This window comes from Osmia bicornis, chromosome 1, assembly GCF_907164935.1.
Source record: "Osmia bicornis bicornis chromosome 1, iOsmBic2.1, whole genome shotgun sequence".
NCBI lineage: Eukaryota > Metazoa > Arthropoda > Insecta > Hymenoptera > Megachilidae > Osmia > Osmia bicornis.
This window is the reverse complement of record NC_060216.1, coordinates 11679434-11695647: the sequence shown is the minus strand read 5'-3', so window position 1 is coordinate 11695647 and position 16214 is coordinate 11679434. Positions and strand designations below refer to the sequence as shown.

The 16214-nt window shown below is 34.1% G+C and overlaps 2 protein-coding genes across 4 annotated transcripts; both read left to right on the top strand.

Moving 5' to 3' along the window:
* Positions 1-194: 194 nt before the first annotated feature.
* LOC114878557 (saccharopine dehydrogenase-like oxidoreductase) lies at positions 195-3909 on the top strand. Its single transcript, XM_029192477.2, has 9 exons — positions 195-260; positions 390-500; positions 934-1116; positions 1193-1368; positions 1460-1776; positions 1869-2015; positions 2076-2166; positions 2246-2508; positions 2577-3909. Exons 3-9 carry the CDS (start codon positions 945-947, stop codon positions 2683-2685), a joined length of 1275 nt encoding a protein of 424 aa, XP_029048310.2. The 5' UTR covers positions 195-260; positions 390-500; positions 934-944; the 3' UTR covers positions 2686-3909.
* A 687-nt stretch (positions 3910-4596) lies between these two features.
* On the top strand, positions 4597-16189 carry LOC123987927 (GTP cyclohydrolase 1). 3 transcript variants are annotated; one of them, XM_046286300.1, is made up of 6 exons: positions 6975-7144; positions 7974-8221; positions 10300-10509; positions 12617-12782; positions 13767-13883; positions 14471-16189. In XM_046286300.1, exons 2-6 carry the CDS (start codon positions 8029-8031, stop codon positions 14598-14600), a joined length of 816 nt encoding a protein of 271 aa, XP_046142256.1. In that variant the 5' UTR covers positions 6975-7144; positions 7974-8028; the 3' UTR covers positions 14601-16189. The 3 variants fall into 3 exon arrangements, with proteins under 3 accessions (XP_046142259.1, XP_046142256.1, XP_046142255.1); XM_046286299.1 differs by lacking the exon at positions 6975-7144 and adding an exon at positions 7191-7586; XM_046286303.1 differs by lacking the exons at positions 6975-7144; positions 7974-8221 and adding an exon at positions 4597-4623.
* The last annotated feature ends 25 nt before the right edge of the window (positions 16190-16214 follow it).

The window sequence follows — 16214 nt, the reverse complement described above, 5'->3', positions numbered from 1 at the left end:
GTTATTCATGTTTTACTATTTATTTTGTTTAACGGCAGCATTTTCTAAATTTTGATACCATATCATAAAATTCAGGATTAAATTATCTATAATAGTTTGAAAATAGCATTTTTTTAATGTGTTATTTAATGCGTATATATATGTGTGTGTTCTAAGTACATTCATTATTCATACATGCATGCTTATCTGTAAACACGAATATGAAACGTAAATGTTGTCATAACAACAAAATATTTCAATAAAACATAAAGACTTTTGAGGTAGGAATCATTAATATTTATTGTTCTTTATTTCCGTTTAAAATGAGATTTACACATTAAAAAATGTGCCTATATCACCGACACCAGAAATTCCGCAATAATGGAGCATAATAAAATCCCCCCCTCTAGAGATCCTGATACACGGACCGCGGACCGCATTCGATTTTCACAACAAGCTAGCGAACAGACGCAATTCAAAAGCATCTCTAATTTTAGCAGTAGAACACAGTAAAAAAAGCGGTAATTCTATTTTTTGTTTGTAATAAGATATGTATTTTATAAAAATAAATTCAGAATTAAATATTTAATCGTCTGAAAATATGAAAGTTTATCGAGAATTGTAATTGCGTATAACTATCGGCAAAATGACAGTTCGGCTTGTAATAAAACAAGCAAAAGATATACTTATAAGCAAATTTTTTTAATGAATATTTTAATATGTATATTTTTTTAAGAAACTTTCTTACATGTTAATATTTGTAATATTATATATGTACATACAATGTTCATAAATAATTTGTATGACGTATGCGCAAAAAAAATGAGCTATATTAAGATTCATTACAATTGTAAATTAAGATTCTTGTTAATAGCATATAACATGAATTCGTGTTATTCTACATGTGAATAATTTGTAGATACATATAATATGAAGTATATCAATATTTTATAGCTATTGTCATCATGGCAAGCGAACGATTAGATTTTGTGATATTTGGAGCAACTGGATTTACTGGAAAATATGCTGTCAAAGTGGCAGCACAATTGGCTAAAGAAAAACAGTTGAAATTTGGGGTTTCTGGACGTCGAAAGCAAGCTTTGGAAGCAGTTGTTAAAGAGTTTGCTTCTGATATTGGTAAAATGAAATCCTTTACAATAATATTTCTATATAAAATATTAATATTCATAATTAAATTTTTTTAATTGAATAGAAAATGTACCCATAATAATTGCTGATTTACAAGATGAAGAGTCATTGAAGAAAATGACAGAGCAAGCTAAAGTGCTTGTTAATTGTTGTGGTCCATATAGATTTTATGGAGAACCAGTTATTAAAGCGTGTATTGCAACGCGTACTCATCAAGTTGATGTTAGTGGTGAACCACAGGTAATTTAATAATAATATATTCAATTTTAATAGTTTTATAATTCATTGTTATGTATATACAGTGAAATTCATGATCTTTTATTTGTTATAGTACATAGAGAGTATGCGTTTGAAATATCATAAGGAAGCTGAAGAAGCTGGTATATACATCATAAGTTCTTGTGGATTTGAAAGTATACCTTGTGATCTTGGTATCATTTTTACGCAACAAAAGTTTAAAGGCGAAGTTAACTCTATTGAAGTCTATCTAAAGACGTGGGTAGCTACAAAGGTTACCGGTGCCATTCTACATTACGGAACTTACGAATCGTTGGTTTACGGTGTAGCCAATTATCACGAGTTACGTAGCTTACGTAGTAAACTTTATCCTGAAAAGTTACCGACGTTTTTGCCAAAGCTTAAAACAAGGTTTGAAATAATATCATATGTTGTAACTGCGCGTGGTACGTACATTATTTATATATGTATATATGTATATATATTATTGTTAATCATTTCAGATATTTCATGCATAGATCGTCTGTGTCAAAGGGTTGGTCTATGATATTTCCCGGCTCTGATCGTTCTGTAGCTTCATACACTCAACGATTTCTCTATGAAAAATATAAACAAAGGCCCGCGCAAATTCAAACATATGTCACATTTAAGTAAGTTTTATATTTAATTCCTTTGAAGTGAATAGTAATAATTTTATTTTTTATCAACAGATCTTTCTTTGAAGTGCTGGCAATTCTCTTCTTAGGTCTAATTTTTCTACTGCTATCTAAATTTGAATTTGGCCGTAATTTATTGTTGAAGGTATATGGTTATACTTTATTTATCTCGTTAAATAATATGGTATTAATATTTTTATACATTTTTTCTTAATTTGTTGTAGTATCCTGGATTCTTTTCTTGTGGATATGTAAGCCGTGAAGGAGGTAAACCAGAGGTATTGGAAAATACTCATTTTTGTCTTACATTTAAAGCAGAAGGTTGGACTGAAAAATTAGCCGAACCTACAGACGTACATAAAGAAGCGCCAAATCAAACATTAATTACACAAGTCAAGGGTAAAGATCCTGGATATGGTGCTACATGTGTTATGTTATTGCTTTCTGCTATAACAATTCTCAAGGAGTCTGATCAAATACCTAAAAGGTATGTAATCTTATTTTACGCACGTTTACTTACAAATAATTCTATAAAAACTTACGTTATTATTTTAGTGGTGGCATTTTGTCTCCTGGTGCTGCATTTAGTAAGACATCATTGATCGAAGAATTAAATAAGAAGGATGTAAGATTCGAAGTTGTTTCTTGCAGTGAATATTCATAAAATCTTAAGAATGGTATTTTGTCTCCTGATGCTGCATTTGGTAAGACATCATTGATTAAAAAATTAATTAAGAAGGACCTAAGATTCGAAGTTGTTTCTTGAAACGAGTACTCAAAAAGTTGTTGATATATTCTTACTTATAATAGTGTTCTCCTAAACGAATATAGAACTGTGGGAATATGGTGTTTTGCATTCATTACTTTGTAAGTACAGTTTAAATTGATACTGATGTTTTCAATTTTGTATGTAATATTGACTCCCAAGATGAATATTTTTTATAGAAATATTTTTATCCGTATAGATGCATTTAAAAAAGTTACGAAAGGTTCATATTTTTTTAAGTAATGTCAGAAACTGATAAATAGGAATAATCGACTTAATTTTATATGTTGTTTCAACATAACTACCGATTCAATTTTGTAACACAGCATTCAATTTTAATTGAATATATAAGTAAATGAGGTATATTATTGAGTACCAAAGGCCAAAGCAAAAGAAAGCTATTTATGAAATTAATTTATATAGAGTGTTTCTGAAAATTAGGTATGAGTGGGTACATGATGGTTCTTCATAAAAAGATAGCAAAATATAGAATAACATTTTTTCGTTTGAGATTTAGTCTTCAAAAATATTGAGTGTAAAAATCCGTTCCGTAGCAGAAAAATTGCCGTTGCAGGCATCTAAAGCCTTGAAAAGTCGTAATTATTCGAGAAAAACTGACAGTTCATATAAATCAGACATTAGTGGAAGTCGTGTAGGCATTGTATACAACCACATTGTAGCCATTCGATTTTTTCGAAAAGTAATCCTCGAACAAAAAAATATTATTCCGTATTTTTTTCCTTATACTTTGTGGAATCACCGCGTCCTCCCTTGTACATAATTTCCAGAGGCACCCGATTCATTTCATTGTGAGTGTATTTTCTGTTCCATTTTAATTTTCTTTCTTATAGTTATAAGAATTTGCTACTTTGCACAAATAACTCTTTTTCTAACAATAATGAGATAAAATGCTATGCTAACATGTTATGGCAGAAGGTGAAAAAAAATATATATATCCATTAGTAATTAAGATTATACGTGTTAGATTAACGTACATTTTGATATTCCTAATTTATAAATAAGTTAACATTTATTGCATTGTTATTGTTTGATATATTTAGTACATGTTAGTCACTTGTATCACAATTTAAATAAACTTGCTTTTCATCATAAGCAAAATCATATCTGGATTTAAATCTAATCCTTATATGCTAAGAGGATACTATTATATCAAAGATGTTCTTATCTAAACAATTAATAATTATTTATTAGTAGTATTACTAAGTAAATAATTATCTTGTCTTCAAATGTATGTATGTGATACTTCAATGTGATTGTTTTATATAACTGAACTGTTAAATATTAATTTATTTATACTGTTGCACAAGATTTTAATTACTGGTTTGCTTTGCAAAAAATCAAAATGAGATTTACGTAACATATTGTTAAAAAAAAAAGGAGTAAATTGTTTATCTTTACACTAAAATTTTATATTTTACTAATGTAATTGACAACAGTTCTTACAATTATTTTCATTTTCCTGTTTCCAATAGTTGCCACAGGATTATGATTTTTATTTCCTGGTATTATTCACTTCAAAGTAACGTTACCAAGTATCCTACTATACTATCACACCAAATTGACGTGATAGAGTTGGAAGGGGGTTTACTTGACAAAGGTTTTTTTAGCATCGTAGATATATAAAACTGTTGTTCGAAACCGAGTCATCAGTACAAGATATACTTTTCTACAACCTCGATCGCGATTGTGCCCAAACACTCGGAAGATTATTGTAGTACAATAGTTTTCTTATTTATGTGATTTTGCCTTTTCTTGTACCTGTAATTTACGTGAAATACCATCTTGCAGATATCATGAATCGCGTACTGGAGGGTGGTAAGTCTGCTTCTTTGATTTTTTTATTCCTATTCATTTTCTGAATTCTAAAATGAAAAAATTACTTGACAAAAATGATTGTTGCTTTTAGTTATTATTTTACAGAAACTATAAATTGTCTAAAAATTCGTTAATCATTAATTCAATAAATATATCGTAAATTTCCTTTGATCATTAGACTAGAACGAAGTGTACTTTCGCATTACTCTATACATATATCTATTGCATTTTTTTCTTTTCTACATGCGTCTCGATGTCAAAATATGTGTCAATCATATTAAATATCGATAAAATGATATTAGGAATCGGTATCGGGTGTCTGTGTAGGGTAAAACATACGATATAAAACACGTATGTTTGCACCTTATGAACACCATACAAAGTAAATTTAATTAGGTATAGCAAAAAAGAGTTCGTATTTCTTTTCTTTAAAGTGTGTACCCTTAGATTATTTATCAAACAGAGATTCTCGCATTCGTTTCATCGGTTTAATAATACATAGGATTATAGTAAATTGAACAATCAAACGTTAAGCAAAAAATTGGTATTTACAGTTTTCTTGGAACTGAAAAGCGTAAGTGAACAAATACGTGAGTCACTGTAATTTTACCAGATCGTGTGTTGGCTTTTCATTATCATCACCTATCGTTATCGAAATGGATATACTAATTATTGTAACAGTTAGCCAGAAGTAAATTACATTTTAATATTATTCGGGGTAGTATGTATCATTCTTCGGGCATCCACCATCGTACATTCTTGTAGCATTGATTCGCCTGCTGTTGTTACGTGAGAATGGCCTCGAATTCTTTGCCAATATACTTCGATTGCCTACGTGTTGCTTTCCTTCAGTTTTTCTCCCTTTTCAACACGTTCGCTAAACTAACGCAAAAACTTCTTCATACTCGTTAACTAACGTTCATACAATCCATGCTGTAATAAGTACTGAATTTTTTGTGTTTCGAATTGGTTCACGTCCAACCAGAACCTTTTTTTTCATTCTCTTGTACGTTTAACAACAAACGTGATGCATGGACATCGAATGCTTACCAACAGCAGCTTTGTATTGATTGCAAGTAGTGAAGGTCAGTAGAATTCAGACGAGTTTCAGTAGTGCAACTATGAATACGGAGGAGATACATAAATATAGTTTTATACAGTTCGATAAAAATATCGTGTTACTCTGCGATAGAAAGTAACTTAATTCAATAGACTATTCTTCTTTATAGATCGCGTAGATAAGACAAAGGATTTACATTCACGTCCACTCATTATTTTACTGTGTAAAGACGTGTTGACTAGTACAATAGAAATAGCCATGTCTATTATGGCATATGAGAATATGAATTAATACATTTAATTGCAGATTGAAAGGGTTATTGCTAAATACTAGACACAGTAACTTTACTTGTCCCTTATAGTCCAATAACGTCGACAGAATAGAGTAATAGCCTCATCGACGTTTTAACTTGATTACTGAAAGTGGAAATGGCTAGTTGCATCCCGCCACGATCGCTTCAATTATTTTCCCTATTAATTATCGTTTAATAATAACACTACTTATAGTCTATCGGTATCAGTAACGTAAGGGATCAGGTTAATTTCTATAACCTTTGAGATACAATTTCTAAGACCGTTACGTTAATTCGTCCGAAGAAAAACCAATGACGCCAATTAATTCTTCCTTAACATCTTCTGAAACATCTATGCATAAAAGAAAGAGAAATTAAGAATAATTGACGTCTGACGTACACATTAACCGCATTCTAGGACAGGATACTTTTTTACGGTATTAAGAAGTCCTGCGAATAGAAGGAAAAGGGAAGTTCCAGTAAACCGGTCTCTTGGAAATCACGATGACGTACGTTCTGAGTGGCATTCTAAAAACCCAAGGATGAAATTCTGTGCTTTCCCATTGTAAAAATACGTAAAATCTTCTATGTACATACTCGTCTTAACAAGTTCATTGTTAATTAACAACTTAAGTTGAAGAAGCAGGTTGTTGTGTGCCGTAACGTTTAAGAGTTGATCGAGTGCTTACGCGATATCGCGTGACATTTAGCGTTGACAGTCGAGTGTATGGTATCAAGCGAGCGACAGCAGACGCTTTAACTACCTATTTTTGTTTATAATAAAATGTAACCAGATTGAAAATAAGATATTTTCTATCTCTGTTAATTAATGGATTAAAATCATGATCATGTAACGGCGACCTCGTGCGCCAGATATCTTGACACTTTCCGCCAATCGAGGCGCTACTTGTCACTGGAGACTGTTCCTCCCGTGGTGTGTGGTCCGGGCAAAGCTGGTGGGTATTTCCCTCTCGAACACTGTAGCGAGAGGATCACATTGGAGGGAAATCTGTTTGCACTACCATCTCCAATCTGTCACTCTCACCGTGCATTTGCCATTCTCTCAATATATACTGAACGTAACACAAGGTGTTGTTCGTCAGTCGCACTTACTTTTTGGGAATCGAGTGACACCGCGACGTAAACTACGATCTAGATATAAAAAAACGGTACAAAGGAATAAAAATCGTTGAGAGAAGGGAGGCAAAAAGAGCGTGACGAAACGAGAGAGAGAGAGGGGGGGAGGGAGAAAAACAGAGACGGAAGAAGCCATAAGGGACATTCGCACTCTCCACGGTTTCGTCGGTTCAGTCACACTGCGTCACTCGACCGAGCGACTTCACGGTCCATTCTTTCTTTCGGACACGTTGATTACTATCCTTTTTATTTTTCTCTCTTCGCGCAATTTACACCAGTAGTTGTTATTCTTTCGTCTCTTTCTTTATCGTTTTCAATTTTCTTTGATATATCAGTTGGTTGGTTTGCTGTTCGCGAATTCGAACGTTAGAAAAACAAAAGCACAATTAACGACGATTCTTCTCGGCTGATATTTAACGGAGCTTCGAAGGGTGCACGTGAACCGGTGCACCGAGTGATTGAATCCGACTGACAGTAAGTTGCATTAGTTTGATGCTTGATATTGTGCCGAACACTAGGCGCATTTGTACTGGGATCACGTGGTACAGGCTACCGCGCGTCATTTATAATAACGCGGTTCAAATGGATCAGGATATATTTATTGTCAATCTTTCTTCACCCTTTAAATAAAATTCTATTCGGTTATCGTATTATACGTTCTGTGATTATATTTTAAAACACGAGACTTTTATTGCAACTCCGAAAATATAGTAACCTGCCATTGTTATAAAGGGGGCTAGTTTTTAGTATCAATCACTTTCACTCTCGTTCGTCACTTTGCTTCTAGCCGTTTTTTTTGCGCATATCAAATCAATTTAGTTAGAACCACTGTTTTTCTTGGTTCGATCACTTTGAATTTAGAAGCGGCAAAGCAATCGTTGGTATAAAAAGACAAACAAGCACGGGGGACACAGTCATGAACGGGGTTTCCAGTCAATGTAAAATCAAGGAAATCAAGGAGCTGAACATTTACGACGGCGAGGATGATCGCGCCATGGTGATTAAAAAGCCTGCCCCATTGAGGACCGTCTCTTGGTTGGACAACGTCGAGGATAGCAATTTGGATGTGCCGGGGACTCCCAGGACCCCGCGAACTTCCACCACCCCAGGTATTGTTTCTAGGGAAGTCCTTACAAAGAAACAACCCTTATTCGCTTATTTAAATAAAACTTTACGGTTTTATAGAGTGATACGAGACAAAAATAAGAGTATGCATAAAACAGTCATTATATTTGTTATTAGTATATTATCCTTGAATACTTCGTTTTAATTTTGTCGGTTGTCTTTATATTGATAAGCGTTTACGAAATCGTTGCACTATTGCATGTGTAGCTTCTTGATTATCGATTAGGCGTAACAAGTGGCACGTAATTCACATCGATACAACAAGCTGTAGTTTTCATACAAAAGCTGTTTACTTATTACGGATCACAATGAACTTTCTATCATTCTTTATTCGTCACTTTCATCGTTCTCATGAATGAGATACACGCGTCCTTCTTAAGCGTTTATTTCTTACCGCGCCTGCTATCATTGATCAGACCGTGGCCCGTGAATAAGATTTAGAGAGTACTCGCCATAGGTCTTGTTTCCGGGTCAATCGTACCCTCTGATCTTGAAATGATAAAAAGCCTGGGAACTGTGGGTACAGTTATGATCGTACGTAACGCATAACTGTAACGTTACGAATGTACGATACGTAGCGCGACTTTCGGAAAGAGAAGGTCTTTCATTTTGGGGAAAACAAAGAAAAATTCTGAGCTTAATTGAACATATTAATTTTAATTTCTGGGGCCAATGTGTATCGCCAGAAAAGTATCTAAACTCGATACTTCTGGAACTTCTTTCTATACGTTTTGTGTTACAGCATTTTCATTTAATGCTTTATCCCATTGTCATTGCTTCAACAGTATTTTGTTTTCAAACTTGAACGTGAAAAGGAATGCAATTTTTAATATACATCTTGTTTACGATCATCGTGAACAGGTATACAATATTTTAAGATTGTATTACATCTTAGTAAAGCATCTAAGTTTGATCGCTTACTCGAGATATAAGTTGTTATCAAATTGATTGAATTAATGTTTTTGAAATGTTGCTTTATCGTATTTTACAAGCTGATCAAATACATATATTACAATAACGCATCACGTCCAAACAAACGTCAAATATCTTGAACCATTTATCGAATATATATATTGATCGTGGAAAATTGAGATCCTCCATGGTACCGATACATCGCAGCAACGTCGTTACTCGATTCAATTACGCGATACTGTTCATCGGAAAGATATAGCTTTAACTTAGTTTTCCATCGTGAATACGTCACTTCCAACAGCGTTAGACCCGCTCCTTATGCTTCTATGAATAAATCTATGCAACGAAGTAGCGAGAGCTGTTAATACGTTCTAGATTGCTTACGAATAGAAGCGTTATTCAACTGATATAAATTATTTCCTATCGATCGAAATCTCGTGTTCACGCGTAATTCCGTCAATCGTTATGCAACAAGTTCGGCAACAAACGAGCACCGTCGAGCACTTCGCCGCGCGAGATTTCGATCGATCGATCTATCGATCTGCATCGCGCTCCTTAATTAAAACGTTATGTTAATCGTGAATGGAATTGCTGATAGTTTATTAATACACGATTCTTACATGTTCTTACACATAGAAAGAAGGAATGCGAATTCTATCGTTAATGCTAAATGTCCAATCACGCGATATCGAGGGCTTTATAATTAACGCTTGAATATCACACAGGCACACAGGGTGATTCGATTTGAACATTCCTGAATGTACTCAAAAATGTTCAAATGTTGCGTTTTGTAACGCCTCTGCAATAGGAATTAACGGAAGCAGATGATGCGCATTATTTTTTGTTGCTTGAATGTTTGTAAGCAGATGTTACGGATGACATTGTAAAAAAGATAGTGAGCGTACGGGAAAGATTTTATGTTTGTTCGTGAACGTAACCGAGCAATCGTTGCGGGTCAGTACAAGCGATAACAACGATGTTTATATGTAGCTTGTTACATTTTGAATTGGAAAACCGTGGAATGGTTTATTTAACAAGATTTGCAACGATAATACGGTGATTCTTCATTTTTAATCGAATAAAGTTCAGCGAATGTTACAGAAACTCTAGAAATAGGGCAAAGAATCCATAGAGCTATTTTGTCTTCCAGGTCACGAAAAATGCACTTTCCACCATGATTTGGAGTTGGATCACCGACCACCCACTCGGGAAGCTCTACTCCCGGAAATGTCACGGAGTTACAGGCTACTTTTAAGTTCCTTGGGCGAGGATCCTGATCGGCAAGGTCTTCTGAAGACACCAGAGCGTGCGGCAAAGGCCATGCTGTTCTTTACGAAAGGCTACGATCAAAGCATCGACGGTAAATTATCTATCTCGCTTACCTTATTTGCAATTTATGAAAAGAGAATGGTCCATAAGCTGGAGGACACCGGATTAGATGTACGCGTGAAAGCGAGAAGGAAAATGGACAGGTTCCATTGGAATTAGCGTGGATTATAAAAGTGTAGAAGTATTTTTAGAATATTTCAGGTATTTCATCTCATAGAATGAATAAACAAAACGTTTGCAAGCGTTTTAGAAAAAAAGTAGATATGTAGAATTTTATCAGTGTTTTCAAATTAGCTATTTATAGAAAATATCATGGCAATTTCCCTTTTTATATATTAATTTATTCTAGGCGTCAGATAAGGATATTTAGAAAAATTATATAAGACTCTGAACATTAGTATGGCGAAATTGTACGCATTCTAGAAATTCTCATACTCATTGAACAATTATTTATTTATAAAAATTGGAAAGAAAGAAAGAAACAAAGAAATTCTTAGATTATTTTAGAGGCAATATAACCGTGCTATCGTGATTTTTATTTAAACGATAAGATCGATGAGAAGCCATGGCATGGATACACCCACTTTAGGAAAGTGCCGTACATTTCATTCTTTCTCTACGTCAAGCTACTTGAGATCCATCACGAGGGAAAAGAGAAGAAGACTTAAGTACGATTAAAAAAAAAAGAGATCGTAAAGCTTATGATATAAATGGGTCTCAGTGACGTACAGTAGTAGCTCGAGAAGAATGCCTTTCACCTTTTCTTTCCATTTGTCTTGTATTAAATAGAAGCTACCACTGTTCCACGATAATTATAATTTTATAGAATGAACGAAATGAAATAGCGTCGACACAATGTGTCCATTAACGATCTGATGCTTGAAATCTTAATTAAGGCTCTTATTTCTTCGACCGTGTTTTCATTTAAGTAGATTCTAAAGAAGATTTAGGCAATTAATATTCTCTTGAATAATTATTTTCAGATATAAAATATTTTAAGTAACATCACATCGAATACTGTTACTGTATTGGTTCAAGAAATCCAGCACCAGCTACAGGTGGTAGAGGGACTTTAATTCACTTCGACTTAACCCTCCCATGAGTACTCTGTTGAAACTACCCTCGAGATAAGTCCGGTTAACGGCAGTTCTACTCGCCCCAGTGAATCTGAAACGAGTCAGAAGCACTTTCCTACGAAAGCTCAGTCACTCACCCTCTTCCTAACCACCCATCGTCATTCCGGTGAAACCATTTCTCTTCGCCTTTTATTCTTGTCGATAAGCCCGGCGAAATTTCCGCCCACCGCATTTCGTTGCTGTATTAAAGTATCGTTCTTTAACAAAGATCTCGTCGTTACACTTTTGAATTTTTTGAATTTTTTATTCCACACATATAGTATCAGACGATCGATAAAGCAAGTGGCCGTAATGGTCCATTCGCAAATTCGCAATTCGTTCAATTGAAAATACACATTAGATTATTGGATCGAAAAACGAAGTTGCCTTTGAGCATTTGTCTCAAAGGTGACGATATAAAAGAGAGGAAATTGGTGAATCCGACATGGAACAGAGACACGTAAAAGCGACTGAAGAGTTGGAAATAAATTGTCGAACTGTACTTGAAGGGTCGCATTGTTTATGTACAATTAAACACAGAAAGGTACAGACGGTTAACCGAGACACGAATTCGTTTCATTACTGATGGTCATTGTGAAGCTGTTTCTTGTTAAGGTTGCCGTGGAAACCATGGAGAGCACCCTCCATTACCTATCCACCGACACCTACCAACCACTGTACATCCACTAACACCTATATACACTTCCACAAGCACCGAGACTGTAGTAAGTAGGTCAATATCGAGTAAATCACAGCTAGGATCGCGAGGACCTTAACCTACGTGGAGGAGAACAATTTAAACGATAACGTCAGCACCACTCTTTGTATCACCCCGAAGAGAAGATCCTTTTCAATGATCAAATATATGATTATTAATTATTAAAAAGAAAAATTGAGTAATAATTATATCGAATTTATTGCAGCAAATTACTCCGACAATTTCCGTTGGGAAAATTTTACACGGAGAAAGCGTATCTCGTTTTATTGTTTGGTACAATGAACCGTGTCTCCACTTATTTACAGACGTTATAAACGACGCGGTGTTTGACGAAGACCATGATGAAATGGTCGTGGTGAAAGACATCGAGATGTTCTCTATGTGTGAACATCATCTGGTACCGTTCTACGGAAAAGTCTCGATCGGTTACCTACCCTGTAAGAAGATCCTGGGGCTCAGCAAATTAGCCAGGTAATGGAGAATTTACTTTATTAGCAACAGCTTCGTTTGAGACTCGATGAATACTCGAAAACCATTGGCGCAATTAGATTTTCAGAATTTTTGAATTCTGAAACTTTAGAATCTTAGAACTTAAGAACTTAAAATCCTAGACTTTCAGGATAGTGAGGAGGTCGGAGCACATTTTTGGTGGTCCACCCAGGCCCACCCTGGCTCCTACCTAGTTAGGTCAATATCGCGGACGACAAATGCAATTATATTTGAAGAGCTGCTGTGAATAGAATATCCTCTCGCGAAGAAATGGAAATTAATTGGATCTAGACATTAGCTTCGAGCTCAATTAGATCGTTTGATTGAACTGTCATCGTTCATGTTCCTTCAATCGGTACCAGATTTCTGTTATTTACGATTTCATAGTTGACGTCAACGGTCGCCATGCAATAAAATCGGTCAAGACAATTAAACGAACATTATCGAAAATTTTTTTATTGCACGAGTTAATTAAAGTTATCTTTGCATCCGGTTGGTTGTCATGGTGTAAAATAAAATTAATTTAAATAGTCATGGACAGAGTGTAATCGCGAGACTTATTGATATACCACGTTTCACAACTTACAGATAAGAAATTACGTACATAGACAGTAGACGCGGCCTTGATTGGAGGAATATTAAAGCGGGAAGAAAAGAATACGCCGGCTCTGATCACGCATTGGCACGCCAACCACTTTCACGTTCGGTTGGCGAGTGTCCATTTACTCGTTTAAATGTTATGAACTTAACATTAGCCTTCAAACGACAAGTAACCTGTAGATTTTCAAACGTTCCAGAATTCAACCAAAGAAACTTTCTTTTTATAGCTTAAAATTTTATAATGGTGAGGGGACCAGTTCACATTTTTAGGGTGCCAGCTCCATTTTAGCCCCTACCTAGTTACGTCAATGTATACAATACTAGAATGAACAAGCTTTTTCTAACAAATCCTTATTTCTTTTTCAGAATCGTGGAAATCTTCAGCCGACGTCTTCAGGTTCAAGAACGTCTTACCAAGCAAATCGCGATAGCAGTAACCAAAGCTGTGCAACCAGCGGGGGTAGCTGTGGTCGTTGAAGGAGTGTAAGTAATTATTTCTATATCGTAGATAGTAAAATGATTGAACATTTTGCCTTCCTTGGTTTCGTTTCAATGCAACGTCGATTCTTGAGCAACGGTTTTCGCAAGGACTAATAGCGTGTAAGAATGTAACCTTGTACTAATAAGGTGCTATCTCTTGGTAAAGAATTAAGCCGCGCTTACTTTACATATAAAATACTTAAATCAAGGGTTGTCTTCGTTATTAAAAAACATCTCCTTCGTATTGATTAATTTAAATCATGTGTATACGATCGAACAGGTTTGGTGAAGAAGAAAAAATAGGCTTATATGTATGTACACGAACGAAAGATTCATAATAACCGGAAATACGTCCTTAATGCTAATATTCTTTTTCCTTCAAAGTTATGCATGTAATCGGTAGTGCAATTTAAAATATACGTAATGCATTTTAATTACAATAACGTTTAACTTCGATGCATTAGATAACAGTATCCTTGTTGAATGATTCTATGTTGTTCGTGCCATTTATTATTCTCGCCATTTTAACGGTGTGAACTGATTAATTTATTCAAAATGCAAAATAACAAAATAAATATATAATGTTGTAGACACATGTGTATGGTGATGAGAGGAGTGCAGAAGATAAATAGCAAGACGGTTACATCAACGATGCTTGGAGTGTTTCGGGATGATCCGAAAACCCGCGAAGAATTTCTTAATCTGGTGCACAACAAGTAAACAAAATCTCTTTTTTCCGATCCGCAAACAACTTGTTATTATGGACCAATGATTCTTCTTCCAACGTTTTCGTCTGACTGCTACCTCACTGCAAAAGGTGTCCAAAAAAATAAGTTGATTTCAAAGGTGTGTTTCTTTACTACATTCCTATTTTATTTCATAATAAATTTCCTTTACGTAAGTCGACCAAGATAATTCTGAGAATTATCGTAAAGGAATGGCTATTAAGGACGATGTTGTCCAAGACGTCTTTGAAACGGAATGCTCTTAAACTGCTGATCAAATGACACTGAGACAATACGATAGTTACTCGTTGAAATTTGACATAAGTTCTAGAAAATGTTATTAAAGTTCTGTAATAAAAAGATACCTCTTTTTATTATGAAAATACGGATCGTTTCTCAAACGTAATCGACGGCGCATATCCTTGAGAAAATATGCTGTACTTATTTGTTAGGGATTTGAGGCTTCTATAAATATATTAACAACATTTACCGCTGCTGCTGGAACAGCTGTAATTATCCGTTTGATTGTCATATATGTATCTTGCGAATACTTCTGTAGTGTTATTAATATATTTGAAGAATGCATGGTTGTTCTTGATCAGGCAATTGCGTCGTTTTATGAAATTCAATTAGGATATTATTGACTGTGAGATTTTTAGATGGCCTAGACATGTTTCACTGATGACCTCATGACAATACACATTTTAAAATCTATATACATACGTATATTGGACTGAAGTGTGTGCCGATCGAAAAATACAGTGGAAATTCTATATTATATTTTGAAAGCGAATGTTCATGGTGAATAAACAACAGATATTATAAATTTCGTTATTTTGTAAAACGTAACAGCCATACGTTTTACAAAACGAAATATTTGCAGTCTTTACTTTTCATTCCATTATCTTCAATGTGATTCTATAGTGGTTTTTATATTTCTTACCACAGTTACTATTAATTTAAACGATCTTAACGAAAGGACAATATTTATATTTGTAAGAGATTTTATGAAAAGAAGATATTGACGCACAATGTCTCAGCCATACAGTGTGCGTCAGAAATGCGTTTGAAAATTCTGAAATTTGATATAATTATTGAATTTATTTCTATTTGAACATATTAACATTTAAGTCATAATTATTCGTTTTTTATAATGTTCTAAACAGAAATCGTTTAAAAACAAAGTTACTGTTAACGGTTAGAGAGGTAGAACGTATCTTTACTTTTTAACATTCTACATTAACAATATACCGTCTATCAATTGTATTAAATTGTATTCAGTTACAATTTAGTTTTGTGAATCATCAACTGGACAAATCGAATCTGAAGATTGGTGAATGCGAAAATAATTTTATTACTGTTTGTAAACTGTTGTTTTATTGATACTGTTTTTTTAATAATACGAACATTTAAATATTTCATTGCGCATTCATTAAACTTCTGTGAAGTTTGAGGTATTCACCTCCAGTTTCTATTTTGCATTAAACGATGAAACGAAATCTTAGTGTTATTTATGAGAATGAATATTTAATATTTATAATATTTTTCTGATAATGTTATATAAAGTTATATTTATACTTTCAACATCGTGTTTTTATTCTCTCCGTTA